We start from the raw sequence: 23,638 nt of genomic DNA, 5'->3' as shown, positions 1-23,638 counted from the left end.
GCTAAGTAAAAAACATTATTTTGATTTTTATCATTTAAGCTTTACAGTTTGTCATAACAATAACAAAAGAGGGTTTTCCCATGAGGATAGCAGGAGATTTTTCAGCAGAAACTTTGCAAATCAGAAAGTAGTGGTACAATATACTCAAAGTGCTGAATGGGAAAAATCTGCAGCCAAGAATACTCTATCCAGCAAGGCTGTCATCCAGGATAGAAGAAGAGATAGTTTTCCAGACAAATAAAAACTAAAAGGTATTGATGACCACTAAACCAGCCCTTCAAGAAATATTAAAGGAGACCTTGAGTGGAAAGAAGGGACCAAAGGTGAAATAAAAGGAAATCTGCCCCCTCCCCCCTAAAAAACTATTTGTGTAAAAAATCAGTCAAGGAAGTCACAAGAGAGGATTTAAAATATAGTAACATATACCTAAAACTTGGAGGGGGAAGGAAAAAAGAATGGATTCAAACTTAAACAGTCATCAACTTAATATAGACTGCTACATGCAGAAGAGGTTTTATAGAAACCACATGGTAACCATATACAAAACCACTAACTTGTAAAGAATAAAGAGAAAGAAATCCATATATATCCACTATAGAAAATCAGCAAAATATGAAAGAGAGGAAGACGAGAAAGGATTAGAGAATGTCTTTAAAAACCACCACAAAAGAAGTAATAAAATGGTAATAAATACATATCTATCAATAATTACTTTGAATGTAAATGGACTGAACAATCAAAAGACATGGGACGCCTGGGTGGTTCAGCAGTTGAATGTCTGCTTTTGGCTCAGGGCATGATCCCCGGACTAGGGATGGAATGCTGCATCAGGCTTCCTGCGGGGAGCCTGCTTCTCCCTCTGCCTGTGTCTCTGCCTCTCTCTTTGTGTCTCTCATGAATAAACACATAAAATCTTTTTAAAAAGAAAAGAAAAGATGAGTCTTGTTTTTTTATTGTCACCTGATTTTTTTTTAAAGATTTTATGTATTTATTCATGAGAAGACAGAGAGAGAGGCAGAAACACAGGCAGAGGGAGAAGTAGGCTCCCTGTAGGGAGCCTGATGTGGTACTCGAACACAGGGACCCAAGATCATGGCCGGAGCAAAAGGCAGACGTTCGACCGCTGAGCCACCCAGGCGTCCCACAAGACCCATCTATATGCTGCTCATAAGAGACTCATTTTAGAGCTAAAGACACATGCAGATTGAAAGTAAGGGAATGGAGATACATCTACTATGTAATTGTATGTCAGAAGAAAGCCAGGGTAGCAATACTTAATACTGGACAAACTAGACTTTAAAACAAGAAGTGTAACAAGAGACAAAGAAGGGCACTAGGTAATAATAAAGGGGACAATCCAAGAAGAAGGTAAACAATTGTAAATATGTATGCTCCTAACATAGAAGCACCCAAATACATAAGCAGTTAATAACAAACATAAAGGGACTAATTGATAATCGATAATAGTAGAGGACTGTAACACTTCATTTACATCAATACACACATCATCTAAACAGAAAATTAACAAAGAAACAATGGCTTTGAATGACACACTAGACCAGATGGACTTAACAGATCTACTCAGAACATTCCATCCTAAACCAACAGAATCTACAATTGTTTTCAAACGCACATAGAACATTCTCCAGAATAGATCACATACTAGCCCACAAAACATACCTCAGCAAATTTGAGAAGATCCAAGTCATACCATGCATCTTTTCTGACCACAATGCTATGAAACTGGAAGTTAGCCATAAGAAAAAATCTGGAAATACCACAAATACATGGAGGTTAAGCAACATGCTACTAAATGTTAAATGGGTCAACCAAGAAATCAAAGGAAACGTAAACGTAAGAAACTACATGGAAACAAATGCAAATGAAAATGTGATGGTTCAAAACTTTTGGGATGCAGCAAAGGTGGCCATAAGAGGGAAGTTTATTTTTTAATTTTTTTTATTTTTTAAAGATTTTATTTATTCATGAGAGACACATAGAGAGAGGCAGAGACACAGGCAGAGGGAGAAGCAGGCTCCATGCAGAAAGCCCAATGTGGGACTCGATCCCGGGACCCGTGCGCCAAAGGGTGTACACACACACACACACACACACACACACAATGGAATATTATTCCACCATAAAAAGGACAAAAGCATGGCATTTGTAATGATGTGGATGGAGCCTAGAGAATATTATGCTAAGTGAAAAAAGTCAGAAAAAGACAAATACCATATGGTTTCACTTGTGGATTTTAAGAAGCAAAACAAATGAGCATGGGGGAAGAAAGGGAGAGTGAGCAAACCATGGAAGAGACTCTTAATTATAGAGAACAAACTGATGGTTATCACAGGGGAGGTAGGTGGAGGATTGGGTGAAATTGGTAATGGAGATTAAGGAGTACACTTGTTGCGATGAGTACCTGGTGTTGCATATAGCTATTGAGTCACTGAATTGTATACCTGAAGCTGGTAATACACTGTATGTTGACTAGCTGGGATTTAAATGAGAGCTTTAAAAAAAAGTAGATGAGATATATATTGGAATATTACAGAATGAAATATTACTGAGCCATGAAAAGAAAGCAATCTCAACATTTCTGTCAACATGAATCGATATAGAGGGTATAATGCTAGGTGGAATAAGTCAGAGAAAGGTGAATAAGTCAGATTTCATTTACATGTGGAGTCCAAAAAACAAAAATGAACAAATGGAAAAGGAAAGTGTGTTGTATATATACAATATTTTTCAGCCATAAAAAAAGTATGAGATCTTGCCATTTGCAACATGATAGACCTAGAGCTATGTGAAATAAGACTGAGAAAAAGAAAACAAATGAATAAACAAAAAAGCAGAATCAGACATGTGAATACAGAGAACAAACTGATGGTTGCCAGAAGGAAGGAGGTGGGGGAATGGACAAAATGGATGAAAGAGAGTGGAGGTGCATGTTTCCTGTTATGGATAAGTCAATTACAGGAATAAAAGATACCACAGAGGGAATATAGTCACTGATATATATAATAATGACATTGTGACAGATGGTAGCTACACTTATGGTGAGCAAGCATAATGTATAATGTCAAATTACTATGTTGTACATCTGAAACCAATGTAACATTGTGTGTCAACTCAAATGAAAATAAAAATTAAAAAATTAAGCTTAACACAGATGAAAAAAATTGAAGACAGCACAAAGAAATGGAAAGACATTCCATCTTCCAATATTTGGAAGAACAAATATTATTAAAATTCTATACTACCCAGAGCAATCTACAGACTTAATTCAATCGTTATCAAAATACCAACAGCTTTTTTTCCCACAGAACTAGGACAAACAATCCTAAAATCTGTGTGGAACCTCAGAAAACCCCAAATAGCTAAAGCAATCTTAAAAAAGAAAAGCAAAGCTGGAGGCATCACAGTTCTGGGCTTCAAGTTTTATTATAAAGCTCCAGTAATCAAAACAGTGTGGTACTGGCATGAAAATAAACACATAGATTGATGGAACAAAATAGAAAATCCAGAAACAAATCCACAATTATATGGTCACTTAACCTTCAACAAAGCAGGAAAGAATTTCCAATGGGAAAAAGACACTTGAAGATCACCTGGATGACATAGTCAGATAAGCATCCAAGTCTTGGTTTCAGCTCAAATCATGATCTCATAGGTGGTGAAATTGAGCCCTGCATTGTCTGATTCTGCACTCAGTCAGGAGTCTGCTTAAAGATTCTCTCCCTTTACCCCTCCCCCCACTTGCTCTCACTCTCTCAAAAAATAAATAAATCTTTAGAAAAAGAATTTCTTCAACCGTGGTATTGGGGAAACTGGACAGCAACATGCAGAATAATGAAACTGGGTGGCTCAGTCGGTTAAATGTGTGGCTCTTGATTTTAACTCAGGTCATGGTGTCAGGATTGTGAGGTTGAGCCCTGTAATTGGGTTCTGCACTCAGTGAGCAGTCTGTTTAAGATTCTCTCCTCCCTTTGCCATTTCCCCTACTTGCACTCAGTCTTTCTGTCTAATAATAAATATATAAATCTTAAAGAATGAAACTGGACCAGTTTCTTACAGCATACACAAAAATAAATCCAAAATGGGTAAAAGACTTAATGTGAGTCCTAAAGCCATAAAAATCCTAGAAGAGAACACAAGCAGTAACTTTTTTGACATTAGCCATAGTAACTTCTTTCTAGATATGTCTGAGGCAAGGGAAATAAAAGCAAGAATAAATGATTAGGACTAATCAAAATAAAAAGCTCCTGCACAGTAAAGGAAACGGTCAACAAAACTAAAAGGCAGCCTATGAAATGGGAGAAGATATTTGCAAACATATCCAATAAAGGGTTAGTATTCAAAATATGTAAAGAACTTATACAGGTCAATACCCCCAAAATAAATAATTCAATTTAAAAATGGGCAGAAGGCATGAACAGACATTTCTCCAAAGAAGACAATCCAGATGGCCAACAGACACATGAAAAGTTCCTCATCGTCACATATCAGGGAAATGCAAATCAAAACTACAGCACCTCACAACTGTCAGAATGAATAAAATCAACAATATAAGAAACAACAGTTTTTGGCAAGGATGTGAAGAAAAAGGAACCCTCTGTGCTGTTGGTGGGAATGCAAAGTGATGCAACCACTGTGGAAAACAGTATGGGCAGGGGGATTCCTCAAAAAGTTAAAAATAAAACTACCCTGTGTTTCAGCAATTGCATATCCTCAAAGAATAACACTAATTATAATATAATTATATTATATTATTATATAATATATATATATATATAATTAATTATTATATAATAACAAGAACACTAATTCAAAGAGATATATACACCCTTATGTTTATTTTTATTTTTTTTTAATTTTTATTTATTTATGATAGTCACAGAGAGAGAGAGAGAGAGAGGCAGAGACATAGGCAGAGGGAGAAGCAGGCTCCATGCACCAGGAGCCCGACGTGGGATTCGATCCCGGGTCTCCAGGATCGTGCCCTGGGCCAAAGGCAGGCGCCAAACCGCTGCGCCACCCAGGGATCCCCACCCTTATGTTTATAGCAGCATTATTTACAATAGCCAAATTATGGAAGCAGCCCAGGTATCTGTCAACTGACGGATGGATAAAGGAGAGGTGGCGTGTGTGTGTACATACATATATGTGTGTGTGTATATATACACATGTGTGTGTATACATGTATGTATATATAATGGAATATTATTCAGCCATAAAAATGAATGAAATCTTGTCCTTTGCTATGACATAGATGAAGCTAGAGATTGTGCTAAGCAAAATAAGTGACGAGTGCAGTCCTGAATCCCCATCACCTATTTCACCCTTCCCCCCTCCAACCTCCCCTCTGGTAACTCAGTTTGTTCTATATAGAAGAGTTTGTTTCCTGATCTCTCTTATTTCTTTCCCTTCGCTTGTTTGCTTTGTTTCTTAAATTCTACAGAAGTGAAATCATATGGTATTTGTCTATCTCACTTATGAAATTGAGGAGATACTGTGTTTCTCACCTTCTTACTAAAGGGAGATTATATATACTGCTCTCTCTATATAATGCTACCACAGCTTGCATTACCTTGGATAAAATGATGATGCTGAGATGAGAGTTAGTAGTTTGTTAGTAAGGGACAGAATTAATACTTAAACCAGGTTCCTTGACTAGGTTTTTAATGGGTACATTCGGACATTACCATTTTTGATGTAGTAGTTTTGCTACCATCTCATTTTTTCCCTGGTTATCCTGACATAAGCCATCTTTATTTTCTGCCCAAATGTAAATCCTTGCCAAAGTAATAATTTTATTGTAGAGCAATTTTTATGTGCCCACATTTTAGTTGTGACCAATTTTTCATTAGTCTTTACTTTTTTTAGTCCTTTCCCCCACAAAGTTTTGCTGGAACGATAAGTACTGCTTCTGAGAATACTTGCAGTGCCCAAGAGGACTTATGTAACCGCTCCATATGCTTCAGCTAAATTTGAAAACAAAGAATAAGCCAGAATGGGGAAATACTAATCCCTAGGGAAAAATGCTTGAGTTGGTTATGGGCTCAGTGGAGTCTTTTGTACCATCACTTGATGCACTTGTGTTTTGCTGGCAGTAGCAGAGGTTGTCCTGATACAGTACTCCCCCATTACCTGCAGTTCCAGTTACCATCAGCAGCAGTCCAGAAGCAGATGATCACCTTCTGACATATTGTCAGAAGTTCAGTAATAGCCTCACTTTATATCACAATGCCTTTGACATTCACCTCACTTCATCTCATCACTTGGCATTTTATCTCATGTCATCATAAGTGTGAGTACAGTACAATATATATGGACAGATCACATTCTTATAACTTCTCTTTCAGTATATTGTTACACTTGTTCTACTTTATTGTTAGTTATTGTTGTGCATCTCTTACTGTGCCTAATTTATCAATTAAACTTTATCATAGGTATGTATGTATGTATAGAAAAGACAGTACATAGAGGTTAGGTACTATCTGTAGTTTCAGATATGCACTGGGAGTCTTAGAACATATCCACTGTAGATAAGGGGGGACTAGTGCAGTTGGAAGTTTTATGGTTGACGTTTTCAAGGGTAAGAGGCCATGTCAAACCATTTGTTATATCATTGGTTGAGTACCTGACAATCAATGCATATTACCTTTCATCAAGCAATAGATCTCCAAGCATCTTGTCTTCACTGCTTGAAAGGATTTACTGACAGTCGTTAAAGATTTTTTTTTTTCCTCAAAAAGAATAGGGACAAAGCTGAGAAAATTGTTAATTGCTAATTAAAAGAACTGAATCAAAGTATACATGACATCAAGACAGAAGCATCTTTTCATGGTGCTGTGATTTCTGTTGTGCTTTACTTCCTGTCTTTAAACTTTGATGTTTTCAATTCATGATTCGTGTATTTACGAAAGTTTAAAAATTCTGGTAAAACTCAGAATCTAATTCTTTTTTTAAATTGAGATATAAGTGATATATAACATTGTATTTCAGGTGTACCGCATAATCAATGGTTTGATTAATGTATATATTGAGAAATAATAACCACAGTAGTTAATTTAGACCCATAATAGGTCTAATTAACATTCATCACCACACATAGTTAAAAAGCCTTCTTTTTCTTATGATGAGAACTTTTAAGATCTACTTTCTAAGCAATATTCAAACATACAATACAGTATTACTAACTAAACTTACCATGCTATACATTACATCTCCAGGACTTATTTATTTTATAATTGGAAGTTTGTACCTTTTGATTATCTTTACCCATTCCATCCACTTGTCCTCCATGGCCCACCTCTGACACAAATCTATTCAATCTATGGGTTTGCCTTTTTTAAAATTTCACATATAATTAAAATTATATGGTATAGACTCAAATTCATTTTAAAAGTAACCAAGCATGACTTTGGTTTAGAGTTTCAAACTGTACTTCAGTGAAGGAACTTATGACTCACTTAGAAGTTGTTCGTTATTGCTGTTTTAATGTTTACACAAGTGTGCCTGAAGATTGATTTGAAAAGTGAGAATTAGAAATGACTTGGTAACAGACTAACTTTAGGAAGTCTAAGTGCTTTAAACCAAATTTTTATAGATTAGATAGTTGGCTCTTGGAACACACCATCAAACACATGTCTGTTCTTTATCATTAGATTACTCTAAATAAGCTTCTGCTGTATGCACCAAATGGTGGGTGATATCCTGGGTACAGACTGTGCCAATTATGTAAAATTCATAAAATGGTTAGGAGCACTGTTTGGATGTTGTGGAAGTGGTAAGCCTAGGCCATATGGCTGTGTGGAAGGTGCCATGGAATAGTCACAAATAGGTTGATAATAATAGAGGATACCGAGAAGGCCGACCCTGAAACAAAATAAACATTTCTTTATTAGTAGAAGTATTTTACTAAAAATATATGTATAAAATTAGTATTTTATAGTAAAACTTCAAATCCTAATCTTAGAAAAGTGTTAGTCTTAGAAACTCATATTAACTTTGCCCAAGAACTATTTTGTAAGAAAATGATACATAACTGCTAAGATTGGTGAATACATTTAAAGGATTATAGCACTAAGTAAATGTTAGAGGAGAGTGTTTCCAGAATTTTGTAGGCGAGAATAATTTCTTGGCCAGACTGGTATAAGCCTAAACCACATTTTCAATATGGAAGTTAGGCTGGAGTTCTTCCAGTCCCGTGATGACCCGTTTCCACACTTATGGATGTGTTCTAAAGCTCTTCCACAGAGAAATTTGCTGCTGGAAATGGGGTTGAACATAAGTGATTCCAGGAGCTACTACTTCACCCTTACCTTCAGCTTTCTGGCCGCTCTGTTGAGTTGTTTTGTTTAAGAAACTTGAAAACAATATGCTTTAGATACTTAAAGCCTGATTGCAGAGTGCTTCATTTTTACTTTGCTTCTGTTGCTGACTTAGAGGATGAAAAATCAACCCCTTTTCTCTCTCAAATTGCAATAATTATAAGAGATTATTATTCAAAAATTGTATTGAAATGTTTATTTTTAGTTCTTCACTTTTGTTAGAATGTATATCTACTTAATAATTAACTATTGACTGTTGGTCAAAAATTTCTAGGCTCCACATTACAAAAATCCAGCTTCCGATATTTATGTACCTTTCCCATCATATGGTGGCCTTTCTGGGAAAGAGATAATTTATAACTTTAGATTCAACTTTTGTTCAGTTGGACCTAACTCATTTTTCTCCATAATTTACTTCATTCCTTTTAGTTAATAATTCTTTCTAAATATGTATTTATCATTAATTCATTTTATGTGTACTACTTATTATGCGTACGTATCATTAATTCAACCTTAAATCATCATCTCATCTCAAGATACTTCTTTTCATCAGATATTCTATTTCATTTTACCTGGTTCAACCTAGACCAGGTTTGTACTAGCTGTACAGCTACATTCTTTGATTTATTTCCCTTTAATTGAATCTTTCTGTATTCCAAGTCTTCCTTTTGGTTTATTGCTTCATTCAGATGGCGTGCCTTCTCTAGAAGCATCCTGAGAAAGGGTATTGGAAATACGATTGACCTAACCTCCCTTGGACAATGCAGGAGTTAAGGGCATTGACTCCTTACAGTTGAAAATCTATATATAAAAAAATAATAAAAAATAAAAAAAGAAAATCTATATATAACTTTTGACTCCCCCAAAACTTAACTACTAATAGCCTGCTATTGACCTGAAACTTTAATGATAGTTGATTAACACATTTTGTATATTTTATCATATACTGTATTGTTACAATTAAGTCAGCTAGAGAAAAGATGTGAAGAAAATCATAATATTTAGAAAATTTCTTTTGAGAAAGAGGAAATACGTTTGCTGTACTGTAGTATTCATCCAAAAAATTCTGTGTAGAAGTGGACCTGCACAATACAAACCTGTGTTGGGTCAACATAAGTGTTTTGAAACATTAATGCCTGGAAATGTCTTTTTTCTACTCACATTTGATTAGTGGTTTGACTGGGATATAAAATTATAGGCTATAGGGGATCCCTGGGTGGCTCAGCAGTTTAGCGCCTGCCTTTGGCCTAGGGCGCGATCCTGCAGTCCCGGGATCGAGTCCCACGTCGGGCTCCTGGCATGGAGCCTGCTTCTCCCTCCTCCTGTGTCTCTCCCTCTCTCTCTGTCTCTCTCTCTCCCTCTCTGTCTATCATAAATAAATAAATCTTTAAAAAAATAAAATTATAGGCTATAAATTATTTTCCTTTAGAATTTTGTATTACTTCATTGTCTTCTAGCTTCTATTATTATTGAACGGTCCGATTCCTGATTCTTGGTGTGACTTTTTTTCTCCCTTCTAAAAATGGAAACATTTTCTTTCCATCCCCAGTGTTCTATAATTTCATGATGATTTGCCATGTTTTGGTTCTGTTTTCATCCATTTTATTCAGCCTTTCAACCAAGTTTGGGGAAATTTTCCTGAGTTATTTTTCGGTTCTTTCTTTTTTGCAACTCTTATTTGTTGTTTGTTGTTGTTGTTGTTTTTTTAATTTTATTTATTTATTCATGAGAGACAGAGAGAGGAAGAGACACAGGCAGAGGGAGAAGCAGGCTCCATGCAGAGAGCCCAACGTGGGACTCGATCCCGGGTCTCCAGGATCACACCCTGGACTGAAGGTGGCGCTACACCGCTGGGCCACTGGGGCTGCCTGCAACTCTTATTTGAATTGATTGAATCCTGTTCTCTGAATGTTCCTCTTAAGAAAGAAAAACTATCTTATTCTTGTTTCATGATTCTATTATTCTCTGTTTAAATGAGGATATTGGATTTTTAGAATTAATTACTATTTTTAAATTTAAATTCAGTTAATTAACATATAGTGTATTACAGTTTCAGAGGTAGAGTTCAGTCTTATAAAATACCCAGTGTTCATTACATCCTGTGCCCTCCTTAATGTCCATCACCCAGTTACCGCATACCCTCTCTCCCCTTCGCTTGAGCTATCTTCAGTTTGTTTCCTATGATTAAGAGTCTCTTATGGTTTGTCTCCCTTTCTGATTTCATCTTACTTTATTTTTCCCTCCCTTACCCTATGATCCTCTTTTGTTTCTTAAAGTCCACATATGAGTGAGATCATAGGATAATTATCTTTCTCTGATTGACTTATTTCCTTTAGCATAATACCCTCTAGTTCCATCCATTGGTTGCAAGTGGCAAGGTTTCATTTTTTTTGATGAGTGAGTAGAATTCTTGTGTGTGTGTGTGTGTGTGCGCGCGTGTATCTTCTTTATCCATTCATCAGTATATGGACAGACCTCTGGGCGCTTTCCATAGTTTGGCTATCGAGGACATTGCTGCCATAAACATTGGGGTGCAGGTGCCCCTTCGGATCACTACATTTGTATCTTTGGGGTAAATACCTAGTAGTGTCATTGCTGGGTCATAGGATAGCTCTCTTTTCAACTTTTTGAGGAGCCTCCATCCTGTTTTCCAGAGTGGCTGCACGAGCTTGGGTTTCCATCAACAGTGATAATGATTTTTTTTAAGACATTTTTTTCTATTTATATAGACTATATTCCCTCTAGCATTTGTTGATTGATTGTTTTGGTTTTTTTTCATTTCACATTAGAATTTTTTATCTGATACTCTAATTTTTAAAGAGTGAAGAGCTAAAGTGCTGATAGGAAGGTCTCTGTAGTTGAATATGGCTTGCAAAATATGAGGTGAACTATACAGTATACTAGCTGATCCATTTTTGGGGTGAACTCCTGCTTTAGTATCTTCAGAATTTTCCCTTTGGCCTATGAGATTACCTAGGGACTCTTTTAGCCTTAATGGCTAACAGTGTTCTGGGAGCTAGACGGAGACAACTGGGAATCTCCATTTTGTTTTATTTTATCCCTTGCTTTTGGTGGTATTCTGAACCTTTACTGTGCCTGAAGATGGTTCAGGTACCCTATGTTTTCCCTTCAGAGAATAAAATTAATCTTTTGTAAGGTAGGAGAATAGTGATTGCTCAGTTGCAAGGAGAGGAGTAGAATTTTGAAGAATGTTTGCTGCTTAATTTATTTTCAACCAATCATTTTCTACTCCCACCTACCTCCAGCTTCCAATTCCCAAGATAATTTGTGCCACCGGTTTCTGAGTCTTTTAGGATTCTTGGTGTAATTCAAGTTGGGTCCTAGTTTTCCTCACAGTCAGCTGAAGATTCTAATATTTTGAATCTTCTAAGTCAGTTACCACTTGTCCATTTACTTTATAGTTTCTTAGATGTTGTTACTGTTGTCTTCTAGTTATTCTGGAGGTTTTATGCCTTTTTAAATGATCTTAGGCTGTAGTTTCAGGATAGTGTGAAATAGATATACATGCTCAACTTATTCTGTTTATCAAAAGTTCCAAAAGTAAAAATTATTCATGTTCATGTTAAAAATTGCAACAGTGTATATAAAGGTATAAAGTAAAAAGTAAAAAGTTTTTCTCTACTCTCCCCTTCATACACACCACCCAGAGGTAACTAGAGTAAGTTAACATAGGTACCTTTCCAGATATTTTTATTTATATTTTAATTTATGTAGAATAATACATATAATATGAAGAATAAAAAATGAAATTTGTATAAATACATGTGATACATATTATAAACATACTATGTATATCTAATGTGTTGAATTTATGAGGTTCCGTGTTGATCTGTACATCAGTATGTACAAATGTCTTAATTTTTTTTAACTGTTTAATAGTATTACATTGTATGAGGTTTTGCTAAGATATCGATAGTTAGGTACTTGTTTCCTATTCATCTTTTTAATATTATTACCAACGGTGCTACTATAAATATTCAGATGCACCTACCTTTTCACTACTTGTTGAAGCGTAGTTTTTATTTAATTTTAAGGATGGAATTATTTAATCAAAGGGTGTGTGCATTTCACTCTTCAAAGAGGTTATGCTTCTGTAACTGTCTTTTTTATTTATTTATTTTATTTTTTATTTTTTTTTAAGGTTTTTGTGATTTCTTTCTTTTTTTTTTAATTTTTATTTATTTATGATAGTCAGAGAGAGAGAGAGAGAGAGAGAGAGAGAGACATAGGCAGAGGGAGAAGCAGGCTCCACCCACCGAGAGCCCGATGTGGGATTCGATCCCGGGTCTCCAGGATCGCACCCTGGGCCAAAGGCAGGCGCTAAACTGCTGCGCCACCCAGGGATCCCTGTAACTGTCTTTTTTTAATACCCTGTGTGACTTAGGCATTATCAGGCCAAATCTTTGGCATTCTGAAAGTAACAAATGCTATCTTGTCATTTTAATTTCCTTTTTCTAATTATGTGTGAGGCTAATCGTGCTTATTGGACGTTTTTTTTTTTTTTTTTGGGGGGGGCGTTGTTTTTTATGAGCTGCGTATTCAATTCACTTAGCCATTATTCTTTGGATTATTCATCTTTTCCAGGTTGATGTGTAAAAGCTCATTATACTGGGAAGAATTTTGCCATATATTTTTTACATGTTTTGCAGATATTTCCCCAAAATTGTCTTCTATATTTTTGACATTGTTTATTGCATTTTTGCTATATGGTCAATATATTTTAAAGTGAAAAATTATTGAACAAGTGTTGGTTTTACTCTCCTTGGCCCAAATTATTTTCTTTAGAGTTTTAAAATGTTGTAAAGTGTCTGAACTATTGATTTAACATTTAGAAGGTATCAACAATACTTTATTTCAATTAACTAGTTTATAGAGTAAATTAAAATTTTCTTTTGTTCTGATTCTGACTTTAAAAAGACCATTAGTAAAAATAAATAAAAGCCAGTATTTAAAAGACCACTAATTAAACTTTGTGTTCATATTCTTATGTTACTTAGCTACAAAATATTTATTTTTTCAGTGTTCTACTCAAGAGTTCTTCTTGATTGTCAAAACACTGTATCACCTGAAGTCAGAATTTCAAGCACTAATACCTGCTGTTAATTCCCACGTTCAGTCAGACTTGCTCCGGACATTTATTTTAGAAATTCCTGAACTCCTCAGTCCAGTGGAGCATTACTTGAGGATACTTAATGAACAAGCTGCCAAGTAAGTATTAAGCTCTTAGATTACTGTCACTGCTGGAAAGGAAGAACAATGTATTTGCCATTTGATGTGTAGATTCTTGAGCTTCCCTAGTAGTAATGGTAGAAGTTGCATGTGATACTAGAAATGTGATGGGATGCTAAAGGCTATCTGTTATAGTTGAAAGTAACCCTCCGCCATCTAAAACTTAGGCAGTTCATTATCTAGGACAGATACAGTACTTCTCCAGGTACCAGATGATGAAAAGATACAGCCCACACAGAGCAAGTGGTAACAGTTTATTAATTCAAAAGTGGGAGTCAGATGGCATCTTCCTCTTATTTCCTAGATATTCTGGGGTAGTCTGCTTTATATTTAGAAACTACAGAAGCAAGTTATCTTTTACAAGATCATTTTATAGTTCACCACACAAAGAACTCTGTATGAAAGGAAAAAAAAGTGTTTACATTCGTGTTTATTTTCTGCATAGGTGAACAACAAATATTTAATTTTATCTCTCATTTTTACCACAGGAATCATTAAGTTGCAAAATGAAAATCATGTTAGGATAATTTTGTCTATCTTCAAAGAAATTAAGAAACCAGCCCATAAATACTTAAGTGATAGAGCTGGAATTAGAGCCTTGTCTTCCTGATTCCCAACCCTTTGGTGTATTTTATCATGCTATGAAAAATAATCGATAACTTTATAGGTAGTATGCTTTAATATATGTATTTGCATTTTTTTCACTTTTTTAGAATTGGGGATAAAACTGAATTATTCAAAGACCTTACTGACTTCCCTTTAATAAAAAAGAGGAAAGATGAAATTCAAGAAGTTACTGACAAAATCCAAATGCATTTACAAGAAATACGAAAAATACTAAAAAATCCTTCTCTACAGTATGTGACAGTGTCAGGACAGGAGGTAATGTTAAGCATACTTTTATTTTGCATTAGTTTATCTTAAGTAGAAAAACTATCTTAAAATGTAAACAAAAATCCAAGGATAGGATGAAAGTTTGTTTTCAGATTTTCTCTTTTCCTTCGGAATATGTAATACTCTGTTTTGACAAGAATTGTTTTAATAACATTTTGTGTGTTTACGTTCTTGGTAAAATCACGCAACTTAATGTTACATGTGTTTTAATATTATTGAAACTGTATTATAGAAAATGTGATTATTGTAAATAATAACTTAAAGGATTTATTTACCTTAAATCCAAGAGAGTGAAGTTAGTCTTTGATCTCTGGCCTGCATATAATGAAATGATACAAAGTGAACCACCTGTGTTGATTGAATCACACAATGATTAAAAGGCAGAATTTCCTTCTGAAGTTAGTAGTATAGCTGCTAAAGAACAAAAAGAAAAAGAAACTATAGTGAAAACCTACAATTAGTGAGTCTTCCATAAGATTATGTTAAGTGCTATTCAGAATATGTTTTTTCGGTATGCATACTTCAGTTTAAAGTTTGATATTAATATCAGTGAAAATTAGGAAGAAGTATGCTTTTTAAATATGGTTGCATCCTTCAATCTTATTCTGAATCTTGAGGCATGCTATTTCGGTATCTTATGTTTAATAGAATATAGCAATTCTAACTGAGGAAATTGAAGAGTTTCTACTTTGTTAAAATAGAGGATTAGGAAATTTGTGAATAATTTCTATAGGATGAACATTTTATTTGGGATTTTAAAAAATAGTTTTCTAGTGGAGAAGCACTTAATTTCAAATAAAATTTTTAAACATTTGTATTGCTTTTTATATATTTAGTCAAAAGATTGCTGATTTGTATGATTATTTGAAATAAACCCTACAGCAAATTAAAATCTTTATTAAAATACTTATTAATCTTGTGCCATTTAATAGATCATTGATTAAGTCAGTCTGTCTTTTGGACTCAGGCAGATATTTCGGTGTATTCCACATAGAAGTCTATACAACAGAAAAACGATCTGATAGTATTTATACTTAATTCCCCCCCGCCCAGCCAAATATTTAACTGCATCACTTGGTTTCACTGTGCAGTCAGTACTTTGCAAAGCAAACAGGTGACCTTAGCACTACTATCCCACGCTATTTGTTGAAAATGAGACTGTTAAAACAGCTTAATAACATTAATAAAGGATATGTAGTTACAAAAGTGGTTACCTGGTATTAGGGAGAGGTTTTATGTATGAGTGCTGCTTCCCCCACATGCATGCTATGGGACCAAGGCAGTCACCTGTATCGTGAGACTGCCATAAAGACCGATTGAGTTAAAATGTGTGAAATTGCTTTTTAATCATAAAGCACTATATAAATGTTATTTATATACTACTATTACTGCTAATATGGTCACCACTTGTCAAGCACTTGTTCAGAATGGTGCTAAGCACTGTACATATATTATTTAACCCTTGTAACAACACAGAGGGATTATTCCTATTTTGTAGCAAAGAAAACTGAGCGTTGGAGTAGTTAGGTGAATCATCCAAGTCAGAAGCCCAGTCTTCCTTGCCTAACTCCAGTCTTTATACCAATTCCTTATTTCACTCTACTCACAAATATTAACATACAGATTCTCAGCATCTTCGGTTTTACTTTACGAAACCCAGACTAAAATTTAAAGCTCATATTCTGCAAACTAAAATAAAGCTTAAATCTTGGGAAGACAGTCCTGGATCTAGCTGGCAGTTTTACAGTACAAATGGGGAAAACTGATCAGGAATTCATAAGGGATAGTAGATTAGATGTGTTTTTTTCTTCTTTTTTTTAATCAATGTGGCTGTGAAGTTTAAGAAAAATCACAGTATGGAGATAAAGTAATTGAATTACAAATAATTAGCGAGATATAAATTATCTCATTCTTTACTTAACCTTTATTAGGTTAAGGTGATGATTTTGAGGGGACTCCTGGGTGGCCCAGCAGTTGAGTGTCTGCCTTCAGCTCAGGGCATGATCCTGGGGTCCCTGGATCGAGTCCCACATCAGGCTCCCTGCATGGAGCCTGCTTCTCCTTCTGCCTGTGTCTCTGCCTCTCTCTGTGTCTCTCATGAATAGATAAATAAAATCTTAAAAAAAAAAAAAAAAGGTGATGAGTTTGAGGCAAGAAATTCCTTGGTTGTTAACTGTGGGATGAATTCTTATTGGTTCTTAAAAGCCTATAGGGTTTGAGTAGTATATCATTTTTTAGTATATGTGCTGCCGAAGCGAGCACTTGAGTAGTATATCAATACAGAATCACTTTTATAACATTTTTTGAGAATTAGTGATTCTATTCAAACACCAAATGAGTTCTAGATAGTCAGCATTGTTTTTGTTGTTGTTTTAAAGATTTTATTTAGTTAGGCAGAGGAAGAAGCAGGCTCCACGCAGGGAGCCCGATGTGACAGACGCCCAACCGCTGAGCCACCCAGGCATCCCGATAGTCAACATTGTTATAGACAAATTCTCTTTAAAAAATTTTTATTAACGGTATCAGCAAATTATTTAAAGATACTTACAGGACCAAGAACAGACTCCGTCAAATATAATTACCTTTGAAAAGTGAGAGAGGAAGTCAGGAAAAGCATTATTTTATATGTGTTTCTTACTTTCTACCCTTCTGTTCTGAAATTTTATAAGTTTGTAATAATTTTTTTCAAAACCTGTTTTAGGGACAACCCGGGTGGCTCAGTGATTTAGCGCCACCTTTAGCCCAGGGCATGATCCTGGAGTCCCAGGATCGGGTGCCGCATCGGGCTCCCTGCATGGAGCCTGCTTCTCCCTCTGCCTGTGTCTCTGCCTCTCTCTCTTTGTCATGTATTTTTATTATTATTGGTCAAAATAGATGTCAGGCCAGGATAACTTTTGACAACATTCCGTTTTCACACATCTGTTCTCAGTTTTTATGTACCTACTAGAATACTGAAAGCCTTACTGTGTGCATTATTATCTTTGAAAGTATTTATAAGAAGGCATTGAAAGCAGAAATTTAGCTCACTGCTTTTGTGATAGTTTTTTTCATGTTTTATGTATATGTTTTATGATATAAATAATCATTTAGCTGTGAATCAAATATGGAATGCATATAGGGTGATATTTAGATTTGGGGCAGCATTGGTAAGTAGTATTATTCTAAAGGAAAAGGGAAGAAAGACTGGGGGGAAATCTTTAGAAAAAAAATTTTATTGACAGCATGCAGCATATCCAAATTCTGCTTAGTGTGTTTAAAATGTGAAAAGCATTCTTCACTAAATCTTACTCCTAAAAAAAAATCTTAACTCCTGAAGAAAAAAATTTTTAATATTCTGTGAGAGAAGGAAGAAAAGAAACAGAGTAGGAATGGGTTAAGTGTGGTATTGGGGAAAACAGAGAGCAGTTTCTAGACTGGATTAAGCAAACTTAGCAATGATGCCAGCCCAGTGATATGACAGGTACTAGTTTGAGTAACAATATCTGACCCTTAACCAAGACAGAATTGGATCCCAGGAGTATGTTAGAAATTGCTAGATTAAATCAAGGCATACTTCTTGCAGCAACACCTGAGAAACAAAGTCAGGAACATCAGAGCAGGGAAAGGTGCTATGAGAATTTTCTGAGATTTCTAAAATATATGTTAATTTCCGATTTTAGTTTCCTTTTCTGTAGCAATAAAATTCTTAAAAGGCCTGTCCATTCTTAGAATGTTTGTAAAGAGAAGCAGAGAGAAAATTTCCTATTCCTTAGGCAGTGCAGAAGAGGAAAAACCTGCTAGCAGATGACAATTCTGAAGAGAAACCCCTGTTGAGAATAAGAGGACATACGGGACTGGCACCAACTTGAGGAAGTAACCCCAGGGGTGTAATAAGCGGGAGGTCCCTGTGGGCTTTCCCTACTCTCACTCTATTTTCCATCAAGTATTGGTTCTGCATATTGCTTGTTTGAGGAGCTGTGGTCCTTAGAGTAGACCCTTGATACTTACAGGTTGAACTGTGAGGGTCCAAACCATTCCCAGTGTGCTATAAAGGGCCATGACTAGCAGTGATTTGTGATGTTTATAAGGTACATATTTGAATCCAGTGGCCCATACTGCAATGTTATGGCAAATTACTTAAGTAAGCCAGCCTACCTGGCTGCCCAGTGATCTCATTGAGGCAGTGTTAGCTTCTTTTCAAAATTTCTGCCTTCTCTTACATAGTAACTCCTGTGGAGCTCTGTGTTGGTTTTTATGGATCTAGATGTGTCCTTTCCAAGTGTTATTGAACCACTGTGGCCCTGCATTTTGCTGTTTGCCATAGGCATAGCTCTTCCCAGAATTATTTTATAAAAAGACTGATAAGGCTTTGTAGGACATTATAAATAATATATTTAAAATGTATATTATAATTATAAATTATAAAATAATCTAATTTATAATTTATAAATAATATAAAATAATATATTTTATAATTATAAATTATAAAATAAAAGATTTTATTTATTTGAGAAAGAGAAGATAGTATGAGAGGGGGAGGGAGCACAAGTTGTGGGGAGAAACAGAGGGAGAGGGGAGAAGCAGACTCTGCTGAGTAGGGACCTACTCAGGGGTTCAGTGTAGGGTTCAATCCCAGGACTTGGGGATCATGACCTAAGCCAACGGCATATGCTCAACTGACTGAGCCACCCAGGCACCCCTACAAATAATATTTAATCAGAATTTTTTAGCATTGTCTTAATGTAATGTGTTTTGTATCTTTGTCATCAATGATAATTATATTGTGGGTTTTTTCCTTGGTTATTTTTGTAGCCAAAGGGAACTTTTTTAGACTGTTGACTCTTAACTGTTTAACTAGGTGTGGCAGATTTGAAATTGTATTAATTCTTCTCTATACAAGAAGATATCATTAGTCCCCAAATTTTTTCTAAGGATGAAAATTCTTAAAATTAACCAGTAATTTCTATACTACTGGTTAATGTAAAAACTACATAGAAAAATAAACTCAAAAGATAGGCTAATATTATTAATATTATGCATATTATAAATACCTGAAATATTGTAAAACTGGTATATGTGGAAAAGTTCCTGTAGCCATCTCAAAATTAGTGGTAGCCACAGAGCTTCTGGGTTTCCTCCTGTATAATATTAGTGTTTGTGTGTTTATTTATTTGAATAAAACATTGAATTTCATTATATAGTAATACAGGAGAGTGAGCAAGAAAGAAGAGATGACATAACTAAAGCTAAAAATGAAAGACATGATAGAAGAAATTGATTTCACTTCTTGACTAATTTCAGAAAAGCTTGTTTGCAGAATACAGTTGGCTCTCTAAAGATACAGTTCATACAAGTGAAAACTTAAAACATTCATGGGGAAGAATCTCTTTTCTTCCCTTAATAGTTGAAGAAATCAGTGCTTTTTCTTGAGAATACTCTTAGAGCACTTGGGCTCTGTGGATGAAAACTGTGAAAATAAATCCTCCTCTGTTTGGAATAGGGGACGAACCACATCTGAAACCTGGTATAGCACATCATAATGATATTTTAGAATTGTGTGTACTTAGAATTTCAGTCTTATTACTGAGTAATGGAAATCTTAAGTGGGTACTAATAAATGAAAGAGGCCTTTCAAGAAAGAAAAATCACCACTCGTAGTATGCACATGACAGTGTTATAAACATTAAAGTTCCAAGTTATATGCTTATTACAAACTTTTGCTCAATACAAATTGTACTTTATCCCAAGCATTGCAACCCTAATTAATAATATTTGGTTATATGAATATATATGAACTTTCCTATTAATAATACTGGATTTATTTGGAATGTTTAGAATAGTATTTACTAAACTTATAGCCCAATTTTGAGGAAGCTTTAATAATGGTTAATTATTTAAATATCTTTTATTTGTATTTCTTTTAGTTTATGATTGAAATAAAGAATTCTGCTGTATCTTGTATACCAACTGATTGGGTTAAGGTTGGAAGGTAGGTTTAAAAATACATTTTTTCTTATTAATGTGAATTATAATGACATGTGTATGCCTGTACGCTAGTGGGACGATGATAACTCCATCCTTGATGTAAAAGGTAATTATTCCCCTTGATACAGAATTTTTAACTGAAGAAATAACTATTTTAAATTTTTTAATCATTGATTTAAAAATATTTTTCTGAAGAGTATCTCATTTGTATAGATTTTTCTTGTTTTGTAAATTACAATTTTATTCTTATGCCTTAGAGTACACTTTAAACAAATGAAAAAAAATGTTGGAGAATCTTCAATTACAAGATTAATTTGATAGTTTGAATTTCCTAACGAGTGCTAAACCTGAAATTTCTTTTAGGAAATTGACATTTCATTTTATACCTCACCGAGCTCTGCATTTCTTTATTCTTGATGCTTTCCATGGCGCATAATTATAATAGTTTTTATGATGTCTTTTTTGTAAGTTAAATCATGAATTGATGAAAACAAATTAATCAAAAACAGGATTAGAGAAACACATTGAGACTACCTTTTCTACCTGGTTAGGCATTCATCCCCAAAAGGAGACTCATTTAAAGAAGTGGTATTAGGGAAGTATATACTCCTGTGAGTAGTATTCTTTGTGAAGTATTTATTGCCACTGTTATTAATATGTTAACACTGAACTTGGAACAAAGATGTTACATTTGCCTAAGTGAGCAAAAGAAGGACTAGTACAGTAGCTACTGTTTATAGGAACTATGTTAAGGATAGAAGAAAATTTTGGCATGTGTGAATGATTATTATTTTAATTAAAAGAAGAAAGCTAGTATCTATTGCCATTATCAAAGGATTCTGAAGGCACAATCATGGATTTCTTTAGCTCTGTTGCCATCTTTTCTTTTTTCCTGTGTTACTAGAAGCTATAAGTGAGACTTGAGTATTGTCAAATTTAGGGCATGTTTTCTCTCTTCACAGACTTTCTTTCCTTTATCTACTTTTATCCTATCCTACAGCTCATGAATCAAAGTAGGTTTTATGAAGAGAAATTATTTAAAATTGTGCATCTAATCACCTAAGAAACTGAAATATTTCACTAAATGAATTTTGTCAGAAAAGAAAGCTCTGATAAATACGTTTACATAGAAATCTAAATGACATTTCAGAAGCAACGTGGAAGGCATAAATCAGTGCCAGCATCTTTTGAACAGTCAGTGATATAAGATGATTTGGGAGAGGTTCATTCTTATTTTTTATACATTGTTTGGCTATTGGAACCTTGACAGTAATAGGTTAGAATATCAGTCAGATTTTGAATATGAAAGTCTCATCCCTAGTCCAATAACTTGCCAAATTAAACATAATTGTGACAGGTGACAAGTTGGGGAACCAAGAAAGAACAGTTGGTTACACTCGTCATTACCTGCCTATATCACTCAACCCTGACCTGCTCTTCTCAAAGGTCCAATCATAATAATAACATCAACAGCGTTAGCAATCACCACCTCCACAGAACAATTCCTAACATTGGGCGCTAGTGACACAGAACATAGGTACGGTGCTAAGCACTATCTTATCCTCTAAACAGTACCTGTGAGGTAGATACTATCATTATTCCCATTTTATAGATGGGAAAAGGGATGTTTAGAGAAGGTCAGTTATATTTGCCTAAGGTCACATAGGTACCAAGTAAGTGGTTAGAATTAGAGCTTTGGTCTGGATTTTTTGACTGGGAGCCCACGGCATCCATCCCCTGTTGCGCTCTATGGCTTCTTGATGAAGAAACAGAGATTATACACAAGCCCACAAGAGGAGCATGTTGTATTTTTTTCATCTGGGGCCACTGTGAATCTGCAGTTAGTCATAAAGCATTCCTCTTCTTTGCCTCCTGAATTAATATATTGCTATTCTTTGTAATTCTGTACATTTTTCTTTTTTTTCACTGAAAAGCACTAATTATACAGAAAAGAATAAAACATAAAGAATAATAATAGGACTTTCATCAATGTATCCAGCTTTGTCAGGACTTATTTGCTTCTGATCTTTTTAATAAGCATTTTCATTTAGTGTAATTTAAAGAAAAAAGCTTTCTACTTATGAAATGGAAATTCTAAACTTTGACTTTGCCATATGGATATAATTTGAAATGCATTTTCAAGCTCCTGAACAAAGTCCTATGAACTCCAAGTACTTTATTTACAACAGAGATCTTTGGAATCAATAGAGTTCAGCACCATAATTAAAAAATGTTCTCTGTTTACAGCTATTTACTTTCAAGGTTCATCAGAGAATAATAAATAACTACTATAATTTTCTGAAATGATGGCATTAGTGATTTCTTAGTAACCTTGGTTTCCTATTTATGTTTCTTCCCTTCTTCTAGCACAAAAGCTGTGAGCCGTTTTCACTCTCCTTTTATTGTAGAAAATTACAGACATCTGAATCAGCTCCGGGAGCAGCTAGTCCTTGACTGCAGTGCTGAATGGCTTGATTTTCTAGAGTGAGTTTACAATGAAAAATATAATCTGACTTTTTGCTATGAGAAATAGACCGGAAAATCTTTCTGTCAAAAAGAAAAGTAGAGATTACTGCTTGTGACCTGCCATAAAATAGTTGAGTACATGTGTTCTCTGATTTTATTTTTAATCCATTGAAATGTAAACTCATCTTAGTCTTTACTGAGAGACCTAATATACTTTATTGTTACTGTAGTAAAATTTAGTTGCGAAGGATGTTTGGTAGAGTCACTTTTTGAAATGCCACCTTGAACTTCCTTTACTTTTCTTATAAAAAGGCTTAATATTTTCAGAGTTGGAAAAGTATGGGTTTGTTGTTTTGCTTTTATTATCTCCATTTTTTTCCTTTTTTTTTTTTTTTTTTACATCCTGAATATTTTCTCCTTTTTTATTTTAAAGAATTTTAAATGTGGGAAATTTGAAATAAATATTGATATACTCTTCACTTAGATTTATCGTGTTAATAAAAAAAAAAAAAGATTTATCGTGTTAACGTTTTGCCACATTTGTGTTTTGTATCTCTCATATACATTTTTTCCTGAACCATTGGAAAGTATGATTTAGACATTATAACACTTCACCCCTAAATACTTAATACTTAACATACATCTAATACTAAAGACATTCAATTATATAATCTTAACACCATTATCACATCTAAGAAAAATTATTAATTTAAGGAATGTTGAGTTTA

The 23,638-nt window shown here is 34.5% G+C and overlaps 1 protein-coding gene across 6 annotated transcripts in view; it reads left to right on the top strand.

Moving 5' to 3' along the window:
* Window positions 1-23,638, top strand: part of MSH3 (mutS homolog 3) — a 184,905-nt gene that overhangs the window by 92,029 nt on the left and 69,238 nt on the right. For all 6 annotated transcript variants that reach the window (XR_007409758.1, XR_007409757.1, XM_049108323.1 and 3 more), the window contains 4 exons: window positions 13,378-13,565; window positions 14,300-14,468; window positions 20,384-20,448; window positions 22,812-22,928. Coding sequence is in view for 4 of the 6 variants with exons in the window: in XM_049108323.1 (XP_048964280.1) it covers window positions 13,378-13,565; window positions 14,300-14,468; window positions 20,384-20,448; window positions 22,812-22,928 (539 nt within the window). In the remaining 2 variants the exon portion in view is untranslated. The remainder of the gene's footprint in view (window positions 1-13,377; window positions 13,566-14,299; window positions 14,469-20,383; window positions 20,449-22,811; window positions 22,929-23,638) is intronic.

This window comes from Canis lupus, chromosome 3 (genome assembly GCF_003254725.2).
Source record: "Canis lupus dingo isolate Sandy chromosome 3, ASM325472v2, whole genome shotgun sequence".
Classification (NCBI taxonomy): domain Eukaryota; kingdom Metazoa; phylum Chordata; class Mammalia; order Carnivora; family Canidae; genus Canis; species Canis lupus.
The sequence above is the reverse complement of the archived record's forward strand: the minus strand, read 5'-3'. Positions and strand labels throughout refer to the sequence as shown.